General features: G+C 39.5%; 1 protein-coding gene across 4 annotated transcripts in view; it reads right to left on the reverse strand.

The window, feature by feature from the left end:
* Tnks (tankyrase) overlaps positions 1-19,338 on the reverse strand; it is a 153,443-nt gene that overhangs the window by 103,190 nt on the left and 30,915 nt on the right. For all 4 annotated transcript variants that reach the window (XM_059244387.1, XM_059244385.1, XM_059244388.1 and 1 more), the window contains one exon: positions 18,733-18,957. In XM_059244387.1, coding sequence (XP_059100370.1) covers positions 18,733-18,919 — 187 coding nt within the window. In that variant the 5' untranslated portion in view covers positions 18,920-18,957. The remainder of the gene's footprint in view (positions 1-18,732; positions 18,958-19,338) is intronic.

Consider the following 19,338-nt stretch of genomic DNA (forward strand, 5'->3'; position numbering starts at 1 on the left):
TGCTGCATATATATATATATATATATATATATATATATATATATTCAATAAGCTAAAGCCTTCAGAGAGTTTAGCTAGATTAGAAATAGTTGATGGCAAAATTATTAAAATGAAAAAAAAAATAGATCAATAGGTATTTTCATCAATACAACAGGGGAAAGAAACAAATATAGTGGACATGGATGGAATCAAATTCTTTCTTTTGGCACGGGGGTGGGGTGGGGTGCGTGGGGGGGTGGGGTATCACAAATTCTAACACATGCCGTCAACGGCCTTACAAGTAAAACCAAACCAAAATACAAAGCATACTTAAGAGCTGATGTCCAATCACTAGAAGAAGAAGCAATCGACAGGGTCAAGAAGTCTCCAAATGATCAACTCACTGATCGTGTAGAAAAACCAAACTGTCTCACAGGCCTCAGGAACAATGGCTACCAGCAGTGACAACTCACAGACACCATGTGAAGTGGACAAAGTAACAGGATATAAACTACATGTAAGCCGTTCTTGCCATCCTGCCTTACTATGGATCTACTCTTCCTGTCATTGTCCCAGTTTCTAAAACCGTTCATGTTTATTAGTTTACAACTGTCTGTCTGTATACGTGTGTGTTGGTGAAGGTGCAATGCTACGGTGTATCCCTGTGGGGGTTCTAGGGCAACTCTTTCCTTCTACCATGTGGGTTCTGGAGATCAAATCTGGGTTGTCAGGCTTGGCAGCAAGACCCTTTAGCCACGGAGCCATTTTACTGGGACCCCTTATTATTAAACTCTTTAGTCACAGGAGATAAACTCTATGTACACCAGATTAAATTTGAGGCCTAAAAAGAGTAACAGCTCTGCTCTCTCAACACACTCATGTTCACTGATATGCAAGCTTCTCTAGAGAACATGAGATAAACATTTCTTTGATGCTTAATGGTGTCTTCTGCACTGAGTGATTAGCGACATTCACTGAGTAAAGTAAGCCGCCTTCATCTTAATTAACACCCTCTGTAACACCCTCTGGAGGAACCCGAGAATGTCATTGCGCAAGGCAGAGCCTAATGTGACCCACTTATAAAGCTCTTCCAAAATGGAGATGAAAGGACAAATATTCCAATGTAATGACTAGCGAACTAGGCTGGGTTTCCGGGGAAGAGTTTTAAAGTAATGGCTGTGTTTTAGTTTGGTCTCTTTACTCATAACTTCCCCTATATTCTTGAGATATGCTATTCTATTGGTGAAATTATTAAGGCCACTCCACGTAGTTAAAAGGAGATTTATTTAATGGTGTAACTTACAAATGAAGGGATAGGTAGGTTGAGGGTTCTGGGGAAGACGCAGCACAGTCCGGCGATGTTCTCTGGAGAACTCTCCTCCGTCCACCTATAGCGTCCTGGGCTCCCAGCAGCAAGAGAGTGGCATGTCCCGATCTCAGGTCTTCGGGGTCCTCTCTTGGCCCGCTTTGTAGGCATGATAGTTACCAAAGCCTCAATGGGGGTTGGAACTTCCAGACCAAAGTTGGAATGGCTACCCACTACACTATCCCATATTGCCTCTAGCACATGTGACCAGAGTTCCTGAAATGTGTCTAGGGAGACTAATAATCTCAACTGTTGCTTGCATCTGATTTTGGTCAATTTAAATTTTAGTTTAAATTATTACTAGCAAGCATTTCATGTGCTTGTAACACCTTAGGTATGTGAAATTACTTTATGAACAGCAATTTTATGAAATCCAAATATAGATTAAGTATTACTCACAAAGCTGGGTTTGGTGGTACACACCAATTATCCCAGTACCTGGGAGGCTGAAGTAGGAGGATTATCATTGAATTTGAGACTAGCCTAAGCTACATAATGATAATCAGGTCAGCCAAAATTACACAGTAAAGGCCTTATCTTTAAATAAAATAAAAAGAAAACAGTATATATATGTATACATACACAATCTCAGAAAAATTGTTTAGCTGAGATATGCTTTTAGTATAAACATATTTCAGAACTCTAGTTGAAAAAAATGTAAAAAGTACCAATGTTTTATAAACATTACATACTGAAATAGTATTTTGTAGATATTGTGTTAAATGAAACAAATCAGTGACTTGGTTATCACCTATTGCTTTTTAACGTAGCTACTGGAAGTTTTACCTTCACGTGTGCTACTTAGAAGACAGGTTCTCAACTTTGAACCCACTAACCCCTGGAGCAGATATTCCTGCCTGTGAGGTAATGGCTCCATCATGCTGTTACTGTGCAGGTATCTTCCTGGGCTCACAGATAAACACAGGGACCCTTGAGGACAAGCGAGAAGGGAGCTGTCAGCACTCACTCTGATGTCAGGACACGGCAGCCTTCTGCCCTCTCATCGGGTTCCTCGGGCTCCCTGGACTTCTGTCACAGTCATCTGGCCTCTCTTCCGGTGTCATCCTTTGTGGTGTGTAGACGGGGGACAGAGGGCTGACGACTTGGATTTAGCTTTCACTTTGCTGTCTTCAGCTTCCCGGATCTTTGCTGAAGTAGTCAGCTCTTCTGTCATCGGACTGGTCTTGCTGTAGGTCCTTTACAGTAGGGAGCTATCCTGCTCCTTCTAAGGTGTCTAACAACTCTGACTTAGGCGCACTAGGTACCGGTAGCAAGTCCTATTGTGACAACGAGAACTATTCCCACACACTGCTAAGAGAAAGAACCAGCCCTGGCTGAAAGGCTCTCTTCAGGTTCTTTGGACCCCACACTCTTCTACATACAGATACAAAGTGGAACACACCTCCAAACAGTTGTATATGCCCAGCTACTGCAATAGTTCATCTAAAGAAAAAAAATCTGAGGTTTAAAACATAAAAACACAAGTAAATAGTAAAATAGTAAAATAAGTAAAATTATTACGTCTATTTACTTTGTATTGAGGGCCAACTTTATCAAAACTATTTTTTATTACAAGGAATACAAGTTATTTTAATAATAACACTTCTTAAAGAACAGAGACACCTCATCAAAAAGAAAAGTGGAAGTGTGCCTGTCCTAGTTAGGTTAACTACTGCTGTGATGAAATGCCATGACCAAAGCAAGTTGGGGAGGAAAGAGCTTATTTTGGCTTACACTTCCAGGTAACAGTTCATCACTGAGAGAGGTCAGGGTAGGAACTCAAACAGGACAGGAACGCAAAGAGAGCAGGAACCCTGAGGCAAGAACTGATGCAGAGGCCATGGAGGCATGCTGCTTACTGCCTTGTTCCCCAGGCCTTACTCACCTGCCCTCTTATAGAAAGGACTAGGACCACCAGCCCATAATGGGCTGAACTCTCCCACATCAATCATTAACTAAAATGTCCTATAGGCTTGCCTACAGCGCAATCTTATGGAGGCATTTTCTCAATTGGGGCTTCTTTCTCACAAATGACTCTAGCATAAAATTAGCCAGCACAGTGCCTAAAACTGTACCGTCTTGCTGTCTCCCCTCATTTCCCATAAATAATACATTCATTGGCATCACCAGACTCTTTTTTTTTTTTTTTTTTTTTTTTGGTTTTTCGAGACAGGGTTTCTCTGTGTAGCTTTGCGCCTTTCCTGGAACTCACTTAGTAGCCCAGGCTGGCCTCAAACTCACAGAGATCCGTCTGCCTCTGCCTCCCAAGCGCTGGGACTAAAGGCGTGCGCCACCACCGCCCGGCTACATCACCAGACTCTTAATTCCAAATTCTCACTAGAAAGAATTGAATTCATCTTGGCTCAGTACCTGTTAGTAGACTTTTAAAAGTTTGTCCAGGAAAGCAGAAGGCAGTATAAACAGTGGCAATCTGGAAAGGCTTAGTTCTAAAGGAAGATCACTGAGGCTGGTATCTCAATGGATAAGCTAGCGTGAGAACACATCATAAGCTCAAAACTAATGCTACAATACATAATAGATACACATGGCAAGTCAGTGGGTTCACAAAACAAAGACTTCTACTTTATACAGCTGTACAGTATGCTTATGACAAACATTAATGTTTACTAAAAATACGTATTTCTGCTCAAGCAAAAGTTATCTTCATCTATGCTGCTTGAGTATACTTACTAAAATAACACTTCAACAAGAACAAAAATTAGAGTTCTTCCTATCGGGAAAGTATTAAATAAACGAGGGCAATGTAAAACAAGTCTAATTTAGATTCCGGAATAAATAATGCTGAGACTCTAGAAATAAGCCTTAAATTGTGAAATAGTCATGAAGCACCTATTGTGCAAAATTCCAGAGCTTCAGTTAGGCCTCCAAAAAAGTCTTTAATGTAAAAATGGCCCAAACTTCAAGATTCTGCTAACTCTACCATACTTTGAGAAATGACTTTATTTCACCCTATTGGACTATTTACCTTTCTGTGTTTTATTACATATCCATTATGTAACATTTTCCCTTGTACCTCAATGCTCAAAAATTGGGTTCAACTGGGGGAAAAAAATCTAAATTTACATAAAAGAATTCTCCTATTTGTGATTTAATGAATTATATGCATGTCCTTTAATGTTTATAGCCTGACATTGGTATGAAATTTTATGATTAACAAGATATTATTGTGTCCCACGCTGCATAAATTTGGATTAAGTCATTTCCCCTCAATCTCTTACCTACACATCACTCTGTGAGAAAATAAGCTAAGGTTACCCTAGAATTACAACCCAAGCCTTCTTTCTTCCCCATGTAAGTTCTGGAGGCCAGTTTCCCCCTCTGTCCTAAAAACCGCTCCTGTTCCTATTGCATCCAATGTCCTTTCCTAACAACCACATTAACTATGAAACACATGAAGTCATGATTCTGGAAAACAGCATGGTTCCTTCTCATGTTCCCAGTTTCCATACTCATGGATATTCTTTCAAAAGACCCCACTCAAAACTGAGCTCCAAATATGCATAGGAAGTTTGTGTTCTCACTAACTACCTAGGACTCCATGGGGTAGCACAACAAATTAAGAAAACTTCAGCCTTGACCAAAATATAGATTTCGACAGACAACAGGAATGTTTTATAAAAAATCTTATTTATACTATCATAGCTGGGAACAAAATATTAAACAATCATACTGAGGCTTACTGTCCTCTGTCTGGATCCTGTTTAGAGGCCAAGTCTAGCAGCCATCCAACTTGAAAAAGACTGGCAGACTTCAATGAGCCAAGTGCTACAGAGAGCCCATATTTTTTAAGCCTATAATATAAGGACTATACTTGGCTTTCTAGTTTAGTAAGAACCAATCCTTGTCTCCAACTAGAGCTGCCTCTGAAATCCCAGACAAAGCGAGGAAACAGCTCTAATGTACAGAACTTCAGGTAACATGGTAGTATTCAATGCAACAATGCCTAAGCAAATGAGCTATTTGTCTCATGCCATTTTCAAACAATGCCAATCATATGCCACACTGCCCACTGACACACTATTTTGAACTATCATGGCCAGCCTGTTCTAAATTAACAGAAGTGTGTAATTCTTTTCACAGATAAATTTCAATATTAGGTAAAGCCCAACATCACTTTAAAAAACCTATTTTGGCCGGGCGGTGGTGACGCACGCCTTTAATCCCAGCACTCGGGAGGCAGAGCCAGGCGGATCTCTGTGAGTTCGAGGCCAGCCTGGGCTACCAAGTGAGTTCCAGGAAAGGCACAAAGCTACACAGAGAAACCCTGTTTCAAAAAACCAAAAAAAAAAAAACCAACCCCTATCTTGTTTTAGGCGTTATTATTATTATTATTTAATAATTAATAATAATTATTATTACTTTTTCCTCTTAATTTAAGCATCTTTATTATATTTCTTGTACTAGAATGATTCAAACTAGGGCTTCCCTATGAATTCTAATAACACACAATGAGCAACTATAAGCCTATGTGTGATAGGGAGATGGTATAATTATCACTATTATTGAGAAGGCCTGCTACACAATACCAAATTTATCAGGTCAATAGCTAAAACACACTCATCTTCTTGAAAGCATTTGAACACCAATAGGCAAGATGCTCAGTGTTTGAGTCATTGTGTCACAAGAGGAAATAATGGTGCCATTCCCTGCTGCTCTCCTTTTTAAGGGTACAGTACGATATTTTGCCAAGTGTTGTCCAAAATGTTGCACTAAAATTTAAAATACCCAAGTTTACTGTTTATATCGAAAATTGATGCAAAAAATGAAGATGAGAGTTATTCTGAAGGAAAAAAGAACAGAGAATAATGCAACAAATGGAATCAAATTCCCAAAGCTGGGCTGGAAAAGGCTCAGTGGTGAATTCAGTGCTCTACCAGAGGGCCTGAGTCCAGGTCCCAGGACCCATATCAGGCAGCTCACAAGCGCCTATAACCATCTCCAGGCAATCCAAGGCTCTCTCTGGCCTCCATGGTATCTGTACTCAAGTACACATACCCACCCAAGGACACATATAATTAAAAAATTAAATTCTAAAAAATTCTCAAAGCTTTGTTAAATTTTCAGTGAACTTTTCCAAGGAGCATGGCAGCCATAGGAAATGAAGGTTCTTCGTAACTCATTTATGGATGACACATGAACAGATAATGTGACAGACTAAGTCAGGAGTCCTCGTGGAGTAGCCCAGGAGCTAAAGCTGCTGTGGCTCTTATTCAAGGCTGTAGCTCTCCAGGCCATTAGCCTGGAGTGATTCAGGTCCACACAGCCACTTAACGGAAGTCCAAATGCTTCCCCTTCCACCTGAGGACTGTTAATGAGCTCACAGGTGCACAGACACAGAAAGTAGCTAGACAAGCAAACATTTACAAACAGTTACAAAGACACTGACTGCAAAATAATGGTTATGCACAGTCTTACATTTATTCAAGAAGAAAGCCAACTTGCATACTAAAGAGATGGAAATACTTGTTTACTATAATAAGGGGCATTTTGCCCAAGTGGCCATGGTGGTGTACATCAGTAAGATGTTGGGAGATAGAGGTTAAAAAAAAAAAAAAAAATCAAGATCTCCCCCACTGGATAGTAAATTCAAGGCCAGCCTGGGCTACTGGAAGACCCTGTCTCAACAAAACAAAACACATATGCGTGCACACACACACACACACACACATACACACACACACACACAAAAACTCACTCTACTTAATATCTGATACAAGTCAGACTTGTCACACTGTCAACATCTTTCGGAGATATCAATATTTTGGTTTTATACTCATCAATGCTGAGAATGTTGCTTAGCATAAATATGCACGACCAAATGGCAGATGTTTAGGACCATTTCAGAAACTGATAAAAATTGTCCTATCCCAAAATAAAATTCATTGAATACGTTTTATGAAACTCAAGTCAGCAACTCAAACAGCAAATTTTTAATTTTTTTAATGATTTATTTATTTTTATTCCATGTGCATTGGTATTTTTCTTGCACGTATGTCTGTGTGAAGGTGTCAGATATTCTGGAGTTACAGACAGTTATGAGCTGCCATGTGGGTGCTGGGAATTGAACCCAGGTCCTCTGGAAGAGCAGTCAGTGCTCTTAATCACTGAGCCAGCTCTTCAGCCCCTCAAATAATTTTTAAAATCAAATATTCTAACATAATATAGTTCAAACATACTAATTTGGTACATGCTGAAGGAAGACAGTGGGGAAATATTAAGGCCTTTGTTTTCTTAAGTAATTAAAGTATCGTGTTTCTGTAACAGGGGAAAACATGTAAATTCTGTACATACAGTAAGAAGACTATAACAACCTGTGATAGCCTCAAGTCTGAGCCCAGATGTCAGGCAGCGTTCATGATGGGAGTACAGTGTCAAGTATGGATGTTGTTGTGATCAGAACTAAGGCTACAGTGAAGTCACAATATACAACATGGTTCTGCATGGCAGAACCATCAAAGTGTCGTTTTGAATTAATTTTTGGTTACTGTGCATCCAGAAAGTTTTAATGCTGCCAAGTTTTCCACAGCCCTCTCCATTCAAATTATATGGTCCCACATGGGGTTGCCACCCACAGTTTATAAAGTTAAGCTGTAGAGCATTAGTTATGAAAGAGTGACATGACAATCAGAAATGACTGACCAAAACAATACTGTCTACAAAATTATTGAAAGCTTTAAAGTTACACTGTATTAAACCATGCCCTAATTTATAACATATAAAGTATACATTGAAATAAAACAATGTAGAGGGTTGGGGATTTGGCTCAGTGGTAGAGTGCTGCCTAGCAAGCACAAGGCCCTGGGTTTGGTCCTCAGCTCCGGGAAAAAAAAAAAAAATGTAGAATCCATGGAACAACCATTTTATATAAAATGATTATGATCATGGTAACTATGCCCAACTATGTCCCGAGAGAATTGTACAATTACCTATTTCTACAGCCTCACTGTCCCTATGGCAGCCAAGACCCAGATACCCTCAGCAAGCACCTGCAGGATGACTACGATCATTGGTAAACCGACTACTAAGGAGAACATATCCATCTAGACAGACAGAAGAGGAGGTGTGACAGTCATGAGTGAACTTTCTATCTCTTCTTTGATGAACATCTGCTGCTTCTAAAACTACTTCTGAGGGGATTAAACTCTCCCACTCCCACAAGTGAGTTTAGGTTTCAGTTCTCTGAGAAGGACAAAACAGGTGTCGCTCCCACAAAGGGTCATTTATCCACAATACCCTTACATTCAGGGACGAGGTCTGAGCCAGCCTCACAATAATGTCTCAAGGACAAATCCAGCAACCCCTTTTGGGTCATGTCCAAACTTGCCCAAACTTGTGTAAGTATGTCCAAAAATGATAAGACTAAACGTCAGCCAGTTAAAAGTATACTAATATAACTACTGCTTGTTTACCCAGTCACACTGGAGATGACCTAACTCCCTGAAACTCCCCTTAGCTGTGCTTAAAAGGAGCTCCTCTCGGGGTCGTCACCATTTGGACAGGTGAATGACCCCATACATGCTGGAATATTAATAAAGGCTCTTTGCTCTTACATACTATTTGAGTCCGTGGTCTTCCTGCAGCGTTTCCTTGGACCCTACACTTTTAGGGATAAAACCCAGAGAATTGTATTATTCTTTGAAATATGACATTTAGACCAGTAGAAGATAGTACTGCTGTTCTAATAATATAATCCCAAAGAAGCCCAACACTATGTCTACACTCCTCTCCCATCCTCACGTCACTCCAAGTTTCAGGGTATGATCTTCACCAAAGTAAAGGAACAGTGGAAATCATCAGACAATTTTATACCACAATTGTTTATATATCTATCTCTCTCTCTCTCTCTCTCTCTCTCTCTCTCTCTATATATATATATATATATATATATATATATATATATATATATATATATATATTCTAGATAACATGTGTGTAAACAGAGTTACAAGAAACCCAGAGAAGAAAACTACTGCAGGGAAGAGTTACATAGAAACTTGGCTAGTCCCATTATTGCAGCATGATTAACAACAGTCAGTCTCCATGCCAATCAACAGCTGAATGGTTAATTGTGGCACATATGCACAATGGAGTTTTAGTCAGCCATAAAGAATAAAATTGTCATTTGCAGAAAAATGGATGGAACTGGACATCATCACGCTAAGCAAAATAAGCCCCAGACTCAGAAAGAATCTGACCTCTCAGATGCAGAATCCAAAATTCAATATACTTTATTTTATTTTATTTTTTTAAGACAGGGTTTCTCTGTGTACCCTTGGCTGTCTTAGAACTTACTCTGAAGAGACCAGACTGGCCTGGAACTCAGAGATCTGCCTGCCTCTGCCTCCTGAGTGCTACGATTAAAGGTGTACGCCACCACTGGCCGGCTAAAATACATTTTATGTATACACACATATATGTAAGATGAAAGCAGAAGACAGGCTACACTGTGAGGAAGGCATCTAAAGCAAGTAGGGAGGACGATACAAGAGAAAGCAGTGAGAGGGAATGACCAACGTGGTAAACGTCTTTCACACACAGAATAAATAGACACCTAAGTAGATTTATATCCACACACATCTATATGACATGAAAGCAGAAATGGAACTATTTGGCAGAGGAAGGTGACCAGCACGAAGGGAGAGGAGGACAATGGAGGGTAACCAGAGGAAATACAAGTAAAGTACAATAATACACACATACAAAATTGTCATAATGAAACCCAGTATTTTGTACACTAACTAAAAAAAAAAAAAAAAAAAACCGATAAAAATCTTGTTTAAAACCTGGTTTCAGTTTGGAAGAAAAGATGGAGATTTAAAAGAAATTATTTTTTTATGATTAAAATATAGTCTTAAATAAGTCCCCACCAAGAACAAAGGAACTTCAATTCTCAATCCCAAATTACGTTTTTTCACTGATATTCCTATAAGGTGTAGTACCACTAGACATAGGATACTGTATTCTTTAAATGAGAATTTTAGTTATTCAAATACCTAAGGGAAGGATTAAGCATAGGGTTAAATCAGATGTGTGACACACGCCCATAATCCTAATGCTAGAGAATCTGAGGCGAGAGGACAGCCACAGCTTGAGGCCAGCTTGGGCTACACAATGAGTACCAAGACAGCCTGAATTACACACCAAGACTCCCTCTCAAATCCAAGGCCCAAACAAGACAAAAACAGGTTAAATCATGACCTAGGACTTGTCAATGTCTTTTTAGATATGATACCTAATTGGGCACTAAATGCAACTAAAAATACTTTGGGTAACAACCATCTATAACTTTAATTCTTATCTGCCACGTAAAGTAATGTATATTCCCAGGTTCCAGAAACTAAAATATGGACATTTCTGGGCCATCCTTTGTCTTTAGTTCCAATAGTATCTGAAGAGGACTTGTTTCAAGACTTCCTAATTAAAAAAAAAATCAAAATTCATTGGTGTTGTTTTTGCAAATAATGTACATCCTATATATTATTTAGTCATCTATAGATTACTTACTTGTCCCTAATATAACGCAAACACTAAGCAAGCAAATTGTTATGGTTTAGAAGATAAAAAAATCTACATTTTCAGTAAGGAAAATGGCCTCCAAAATGTCCAATGTGCAGTTGAATAAATCTATGAATAAGGAATCTGTAGATACAGAAAGCCTACCTTGTATAGCATCACTTCTTATGGTCAGACACATCTAGAAAGACAGCTATAACACCTTACATAACACTCCAACAGCCAGTGCTATTTCTACAAACACTAGCAAAGGAAAAACAAATACAACAGTCTCGCTATTTTCATTTGACAAAGCAACTATGTCACAGAAAGTAATCCATCCTAACAAAAATGTCTCCTAATGGGTGATACAAGAGTAATCTCCAGGTCCATGAACTCCTATCTCATGGTTCTGTCCAGCAGATCACGACCATTCCTCAGCTACTCCGTGAGTAAAATCTTTGCTATTACTGACGATTCCGTATTTTACCAATTGACAATTTAACAAGTCTGGTAGTTGAGTTGATGCTGCCTAATTTCCGAATATGTATGCATACACACGTGTACAAAGACAAATTACATATAAACAAGACTAAACCGTAACACTGTTTTAACTTTTTTTCTGAATAAAGGATCCTACTGCAGTTGACAGTGTATTTGGCTGAATATATCTGAGCTTAGCAGGTGGAATGATCGAAGCTAAGGAATGCCACTTACTTTCTATACAGCAAAGAAAGGGGCAGAAGAGAGAAAACAAATATAGAAGCTTTAATGGGGAAAACACCAAAAATTCTATTACATGTTGAAGAATCAACTGAGATCTGATTTGGGATGGAAAGATGAGAATTAGAGTTAATTGTTTTTACTATTTGATTTAAATAACCAACTTAATTTTATGTTATTATGTGATATTATCTTTAAATAGTTTGCCTAATCTCTTCCTAGACTTCAAGTTTAGGGGCTTTCATGAGGCCTGTATGTGGTGGTGCACACCTTTAATGCCAGCAATTGGGAGACAGGGGCAGGAGGCTCTTTCAGAGTTCAAGGACAGTATGGTCTACATAGTGAGTTCCAGGACAGACAGGAATAAATACATAAAGAGACCCTATCTCAAAAAGACTATTATGAAACTATCACCAGATCTTATTTCCTCCTGCATTTTGAGTAAATAGAAATACATCTGAATCAAATCATATAATGCAACAAGAAAATTACATCAGACTGTGTAATTTTCAAATAAGTAGAGGGAGCTATCAACTATGGAACATATCCTATTTAGATATCACACTACAGATACAATCATACCATACTAAGGATTTGTGTTATTTCATTTTATCCTTACAAATGAATGATGATGTTCTTACACCTATTTCAGTCCCGAAACAGCTAACTCACAAAAAGACCCAAGTCTTTTTCTCTTTGACTTCAACCACCATGAGAAAATGCCATTGAGCCTAGAAAAAACACCTAACTGTTGTTGCTTGAATTTGGGACTCTCAAGAAAAGAGTCTCTGCCAGACACAGAACAAAGAAAACCAACAACTGTTGAATGAACAAAGCAAACAAGCAAATAACTGGAGCTTTGTTCCAAACATCCTAGTGTTGGGATTAAAGTTTAAGGCCAACCTAGTCTCCATGAGTTCCAGGACAGCCAAAAGTACATAGTGAGACCCTGTCTGAAAAAAAAACCAAGCATCCCGTCACACACGCTACTTAGCCTTTCTTACTCATCAATAGCTAAGGAACTGCTTTTTACCAAAGAGAATTACAGGTTAATCCATTTCTGCCAATGGTCTTTGGGCTCTGATGTTGTAAACATTGGCTATTCTTTTCTCTGCATTACTATATATATATGCTATATATATACATATCAGTTCTTATATCTCTTCCTTCTGGAACTCCTATCACATCTAGTTTTTAAAAATATTGACTTTTCTAGATTTATCATATTCTTCAGGATTTCCATGTGTTAACTAACATGTTCACATTCTGCTCTACATTTGGGGATATTTCCCACAGATCATCAAGACTACTAGCATGTTCTTTAATTCATCTATTGAGATTGTGTGTGTGTATATGTGTCTAATATATGTGTGCAAGAGTATGTGGAAGACAGAGGTTGACATCAGGATGTTCCTCAATTGCTTCTCCATCTTATTTTCTGGCCCAGTATCTCTCACTAAACCTGAAATGTATTGTTTCTTCTTGGCTGTCTGGCCAGCAGGCAGCCATGATCCTCCTGTCCCCCTTCTGCCCCCAGCACTGGGATTAGAGAAGCATGCTACCATGCCCAGCTTATATGGGTGCTGGAAATCTGAATTCAGGTCCTAATTGCTTGCACAGCAAGCCACCTCCCTAGCCCTTGAATGATTTACTTTGAAACAAATTAGGTTCTTAGGCTCCAAATCCTACATTTAATATTCCTAGAAGGAGAGGTATATGTGTACATGTGTTTAATCTCAGTGTATATCTGGTATTTTTAAGCAATCCCGGGGACACACACACACACACACACACACACACACACACACACACACACACACACATACTATTCTCTAGATCTTCCACTATGGTTGACACAAGCTGTTATTTTTTGCTGGGAGCCACAGAAATATGAAGTAGGAATTCAGCTGACTATGGCAAAAGTTAATACCTGGAAGAAGCCAAGGGCCTTCTGGAGTTAAAGCCATGGTTCAAGGAGTCTTGGTAATATTGGTTCTTGAATACTCAGCCATTTTCCTGCAATGAATTTCTTGTATGCTATTGTAGCTTCTCCATTTCTAGAACAATGTGATCGTTCATTGGGCACAATTTCCCCATTACTATTGGAATATTTAGACAACCTTCTCCCAACTGTGCTACAACGGACACAGTCAAGACTCCTAATTTCAGGCCTTTCTGTAATTAGCAACATCCAGCCAGGACCTTCTCCAGATGAAAGTATCTTATCTGAGAAACTCTCCAGACTTTCTAAGAACAGACCATCTGTCAGAGAAGGTAAAGATTGACACTGACAATTGCCCAGGCCAGGCGGATGTGCTAGTTAAGCTTAACTTTCTCCTTTTCCAAATCTTATCTCTAGTTCTAGATCTCCCTTTAAGAAGTACCAGGTACATCTAGCTATGACACAGGTTGCCTATCAACCAAGCATACTTCCCCTGCCCTGCCAGAAAATGGAGGCAGCCAAGATAGCTTGGACAGATAAGAGGACAGAAGAAAAAAGAAGGCAGTTTTATTTTCACCCAGTGACTTATAGGTTCTTAACACTTCAGCTAACCACTTCTAAGAACATAGTTTGAGCACATAAAATCCCCTTTGCTTAGATATTAACCAAATTTAGCCCCTAGTTGATTCATTTCCCCATTAGTCACTCCCCTGTTGGGTTGCAGATGATGGCTGATAATTACTGCTCTTTTGTGTGGATCTTATTGCCCCTCCTTTTGACCCTGAGGGAATTCAAGCCTAGTGACCTTGCCTTAGCCAGACCATTGCTATTGCGTGGGTATATAACTGTAAACCTCAGAGACTTGAGGAGGACTAGATTGGAAGAGAACTAGATTGGAGGATTAGAAGAGAGAACTAGAGGGACGAGATGTAAGATGAGGAAGAACAAGATGAGAAAGGAGATGGGAGAGGAGCTAAGACGGGAAAGAACTAGAGGAAAGAATTAAGATAGCACTTAGAGGGAACAGCAGAAAAATGTAGAGAGAAATCAGGCGAGAAAGGAGCTAAATAAGAGAGCAGAATAGAAGCTGTGGAGAGAGATAATTGACTCAGAAGAATAAAGTGTATGGACTAAGAGTTTCATGTACATAAATTTATTTGAGTATCCCTCAGATTAATTAATCCGCCACTGGTAGCATCTCTTCTGGAACTCTGGGAGAAGGCTATCGGGGGGCTGGAGCCCAATAGTCTTCAATAATTTTTCATTTTGCTTACAAAGCTTCTGGTCTAGATGTTGAAGTATCCAAACAATAAGAGTCCTGTATGTGTTAGAAAACCATGCAGCCCTACATCCTCAGAATTCTTTGATGTCAGGCTGGCAAGATGGCCCAGTAGGTAAAGGCACTTGTTATGTAAGCCTTGTGACCTGGGTTTGATCCTCAGAATCCACGTAAATGCAGAGAGAACAAACACTACCAAGTGGCTGTTGGGTCTTCACACACACCATGACACATGATGAGCATACAGGTGTGTGCAAATACACACAGACACACACACACACACACACACACACACGCTCGCACGCGCGCGCACACACATGTACACGCACGCATGAAAATGCATAAACTAAGTTCTTAAAATGCACCATTTGCTATAGAACCAGCAAGCTATCCCACCCCAGATCACTCAAGTCTTTAGAGAGGGATCTTGAGAATCTCAGAGTATAGGATTAGATGGCACATATATAAAAAAAAAACATAAAAAAGGTGATAAATATCAAAGTTTACCTCAAATTGAAAGGACAGGAAGGTATAGAATCAACTTCAGAAAATACTCCACACAGTAGGAGGAAATTAACTGTTCTTTAGTAGGCACACCACGACCAGGCCTCTACTAGACCTGAAGCACAAATCTATCGCTACAAACAATTCTTTAATATCATCCTTCACAACTCTATGGTCAAGATTCCTCCATTACAGAACAGGGCGCCTGGCTGACAGATGTCACCCTAGCCAGGAATGGAAAGAAGCATATCTGACCCCACCAGTTTCTGTATTCACATGGCACGTGCTCAATAGACACTTATTTAATTTTCTGGAGACTATATTCTGAGGATAGGAAGAAATAAACAAGCTTTAAAGAGAAAATGCTGGTTTCTAAAGTACATTTGAGTTGTTATATGCAGTAGAAAAATGTCATAAACATTCTAGTGAACCCCATTATCTCTACCTTAAGCAGTTCATTTAATTTTACAAGCACTTAAAGCTGAATTTTACAAAAATACTCTGTATTTTCTTCTTTTATGATAGTAAAAAACAGCAGTGAAAGAAACAGATTAAAGACTGTTTGTTCACAAGACTTCTTTAAATATCAGTAAAGGAAAGAACCTCACATAGAAGTTAAAGTTTAGCTCTTAACAACGGTAGTACTAGTAATTAATAAAAGGCATTATTATTATTACTGAATGTGTACTATACCTGCTACCCTTTCAAGTACCACCATTAATACTGGTAATCTGGTCATGAACAACGTGAATTACGTAGACTATTCCTTTCTGAACATCATGAAACATGGTGATTAAGTAAGTAGCCGCTTGTTGCACGGTGGAAAACTAGGGAGTTGAGATCAAATCAGAGCCCGTGCCCTTAGCATCTGCCCTGATGCTTTCCAAGGTGGTCGCAATATGACTGCTCTACCCTTATGACTATCAAATGTTTGCTCTTCTACTTGAATACAGAGACATATTAGTTCTAAATCATCAGGGTAGCATTCTATCAACTAGGTAAAAACATTGTTAAAGTCAACTTTATACACTAGCCTCAAAACTACCAACTTTGAGCAAGGTTTCCAATGATTCTGTCCAGCTGCGCCACACAAGAATATTTCAGAATGTCTTAACTATGCTTGAATTCATGAAGTGTAACATATTCTATCGGAGCGTTTCCAAGGGCACACTAAGAGGCCCCCAAGAGTTAAATACGGACTCTTCTCTACAGTCAATCTTTTTAAGTTGTGTTTGTCTGTTTGTGTGTTTGTAGGCCAGGTCTCGGTCTGTAGACCAGGCTGGCTTCAAACTTAAGAGATCCACCTGCCACTGCCTCTCAAGTGCTGGGATTAAAGGCGTGTGCACCACCATGCCAGGCTAGTCCACCTTGATTCCCACAGCTATACTACATACTTTAACAGTAGCTACCCCTTGGTTATATTTTGATAACAGTTTCAAAAGTGCTCCTCTCCTTTCAACTTTTATACTTCCCAAGAACTTAAACCGAGGGCAGGCAATGTGTACAAAGCCTGTTAAGGACTGCAGGGACTGGTGGCTGCAGGGATGCATTCTTTAAGGTCTTATAAGTCCTCCATCTAGATTTTTTCATGAGAATCAACACTAAAGAAGGCATTTTCACTCTCTATTTTTTGGTACAAAGAGTAAGAGGGAGAAAGGATATTAACTTCAAAAAAATAATGTACTGACACTGAAAATTTCAGAGAGGTACAAACAGAAAAACAGTGCAGCAGAGGCAAGAAAGGACGATTTTAGACACTGAAGAGAGCATGCCATCTTGTGACAAGTGACTAAGAAAAGTCCAATAGATACGAGGTGTCGGGGGCAGTACTGACAGAGACGCTGAACGTCCCCATTAGGCAACAACAAGTATCCAGCTCAGCAACAGTTCTCACATACAAAAGAGCAAGTCAGAGCGTCGGGATCAGAGAGGATGTTCAGTGCTAAATTCAGGCACTCAGGCTTGGCAAGGTAACTGTGCAAACTAAGTGGACAGAACATGGCTGTTAGTACAAGGCCTGGGAGGAAGAGAGACAATCACCTGAACGTAAGTAACAGATGGCAAGGCACTAAAAGGATAGTCCAAATAAATAAATAAATACATAAAAAGCCAAAAGATGCTGAAGTGACTACAGATGATGGCAGAGAACTTGACAGAAAAATTACAATTTCAGGAAAATTGAAAATATACTGGAGACCAGAACAAAGGGCTATGAGGGAATAGTCGTAATCACTATTTAGGGACAATTTTAACCAGAACATGTTAAAAAAGGCCTATCTACCTTAGCACAAAGAAAACATTGTACTAAAATGCTGACATCCACAAAGAGACAGCTGAACCACTATTCTGTCATCCAGAACGAATCCCAAGTCTGCCATGGGCTAAACACATCTCAGTCATCTGAAGGATGAAGAAATAGATGATGCCCTGGGGAGGCAAAACACTTGGCTTCTAAGAGTCTTGTTTTAGATTTTGAAATAAAAATGTTAATGCAATAAAGCAAAATCTAAACATGTTAAAATATATATAATGAGAAACAGTAATTGACTACAAATTCATATCAATTAGAAGTTACTTAAAATGGTTGGAAAGCTAAATTCTGTCTGTAATTGTTTTCTCGCAGACCGAGTTTGCTTTTTATTATTGTAATAAACATCAAACCCAACCTAGGGATAACAGGGTTTATTTCATTTTACAGTCCATCATGAAGGGCAATCAGGGCAGGAGGAACTGCAGACCATGGAGGAATGCTTCTTACTGGCTTGCTTTCCATGGCTTGCTAGCAAGCCAATTTCCTCATCCCTCCTAGGACCCCCTGCCCAGGGATGGCACTGCCATAGTGGGCTGGGTCTCTCACACATCGTTTATCAAGGAAATGCCCCCATAGACTTGCTACAGGGCCAAGCTCATAGAGCATTTCTCTACAAAGTTCCCACTTTCTAGATGATCCTAGCTTGTGTCAAGTTGACCAGAGCAAAACAAAAAACAATCACTAACCAACACACATGATAGTATAGTTTAGCTTTGAACTGCTGGATTGGAAACACATACTCAAGGCTTTCCAGTAGTAGTAAACCAATCAGGGTTCAATTTTAGCAAATTAAAGACATCTGTCACAGTATTTGATGACTTCTTCTGAATCAACCTACAGTATGCAACTATTGTACTTCATGGCTCTCTGTGACAAAAGGTTGGATGCAGCTGCCCAATGAGAGACTTAAGTTAACTACATGCGACCAGAACAATCAACCAGCTCACACCGAATTGCCTCGTTGAGAGATCTAATGTGAATCTTGCTCTTATCACCTTTGGATCCAGCTCCCTACTTCCCTTTGATGGATACACCTTTACCCAAGGCTTATAAAAACCCAAGAGAGCTTTCAGTTAAAGCTAACTGCAGACTTAGATGGCAGCAGTAATACTCACCAATACAGACATCGATCTTCCCTTTAATGGCAGCTTCATGCAGAGGTGTGTAGTTCCAATTATCTCTGGCATTCGGATCTGCTCCTTGGCACAGTAACAGGCTCACAACCTCAGCATGGCCAAAAGAACAGGCATTATGAAGTGGGATGAGACCCCCATCATCACGAGCGTGGACATTAGCACCCATCTGCAGCAAGTGTTCTACGACATCCTTCCTCCCAAAACCTGGAGAAGAGAGGCAGAAATGCTTTATACACAACATCCACACCGACATACTGAGTCTGTACCCTAAGTGAAAAGGGTAAACCAAAACACAAGCTTTTTTCAAACTGACCTTCATTTCAAGAACGGAACTAGAGAGTGTTCTTGCCTGGTTAGTGAGCGGTTCACTCAGAAACCACTTCCCAATCACTTGCTATGGCAGGCAACTGTGCCAGAAACCCAAGTGAATGAGACGACTCCTGTCCACCAGTGTTGGAGACATGGAACAAAATTATATACAGAAAGCTTCCACGTACTTTATACTTAAAAACTGCTGACAAAAATTTTACACTTAAATACTTTAAATCAAAGACAAATCACAACGTCTAGCACTAGAGAACTAAG

This window comes from Peromyscus eremicus, chromosome 17 (genome assembly GCF_949786415.1).
Source record: "Peromyscus eremicus chromosome 17, PerEre_H2_v1, whole genome shotgun sequence".
NCBI lineage: Eukaryota > Metazoa > Chordata > Mammalia > Rodentia > Cricetidae > Peromyscus > Peromyscus eremicus.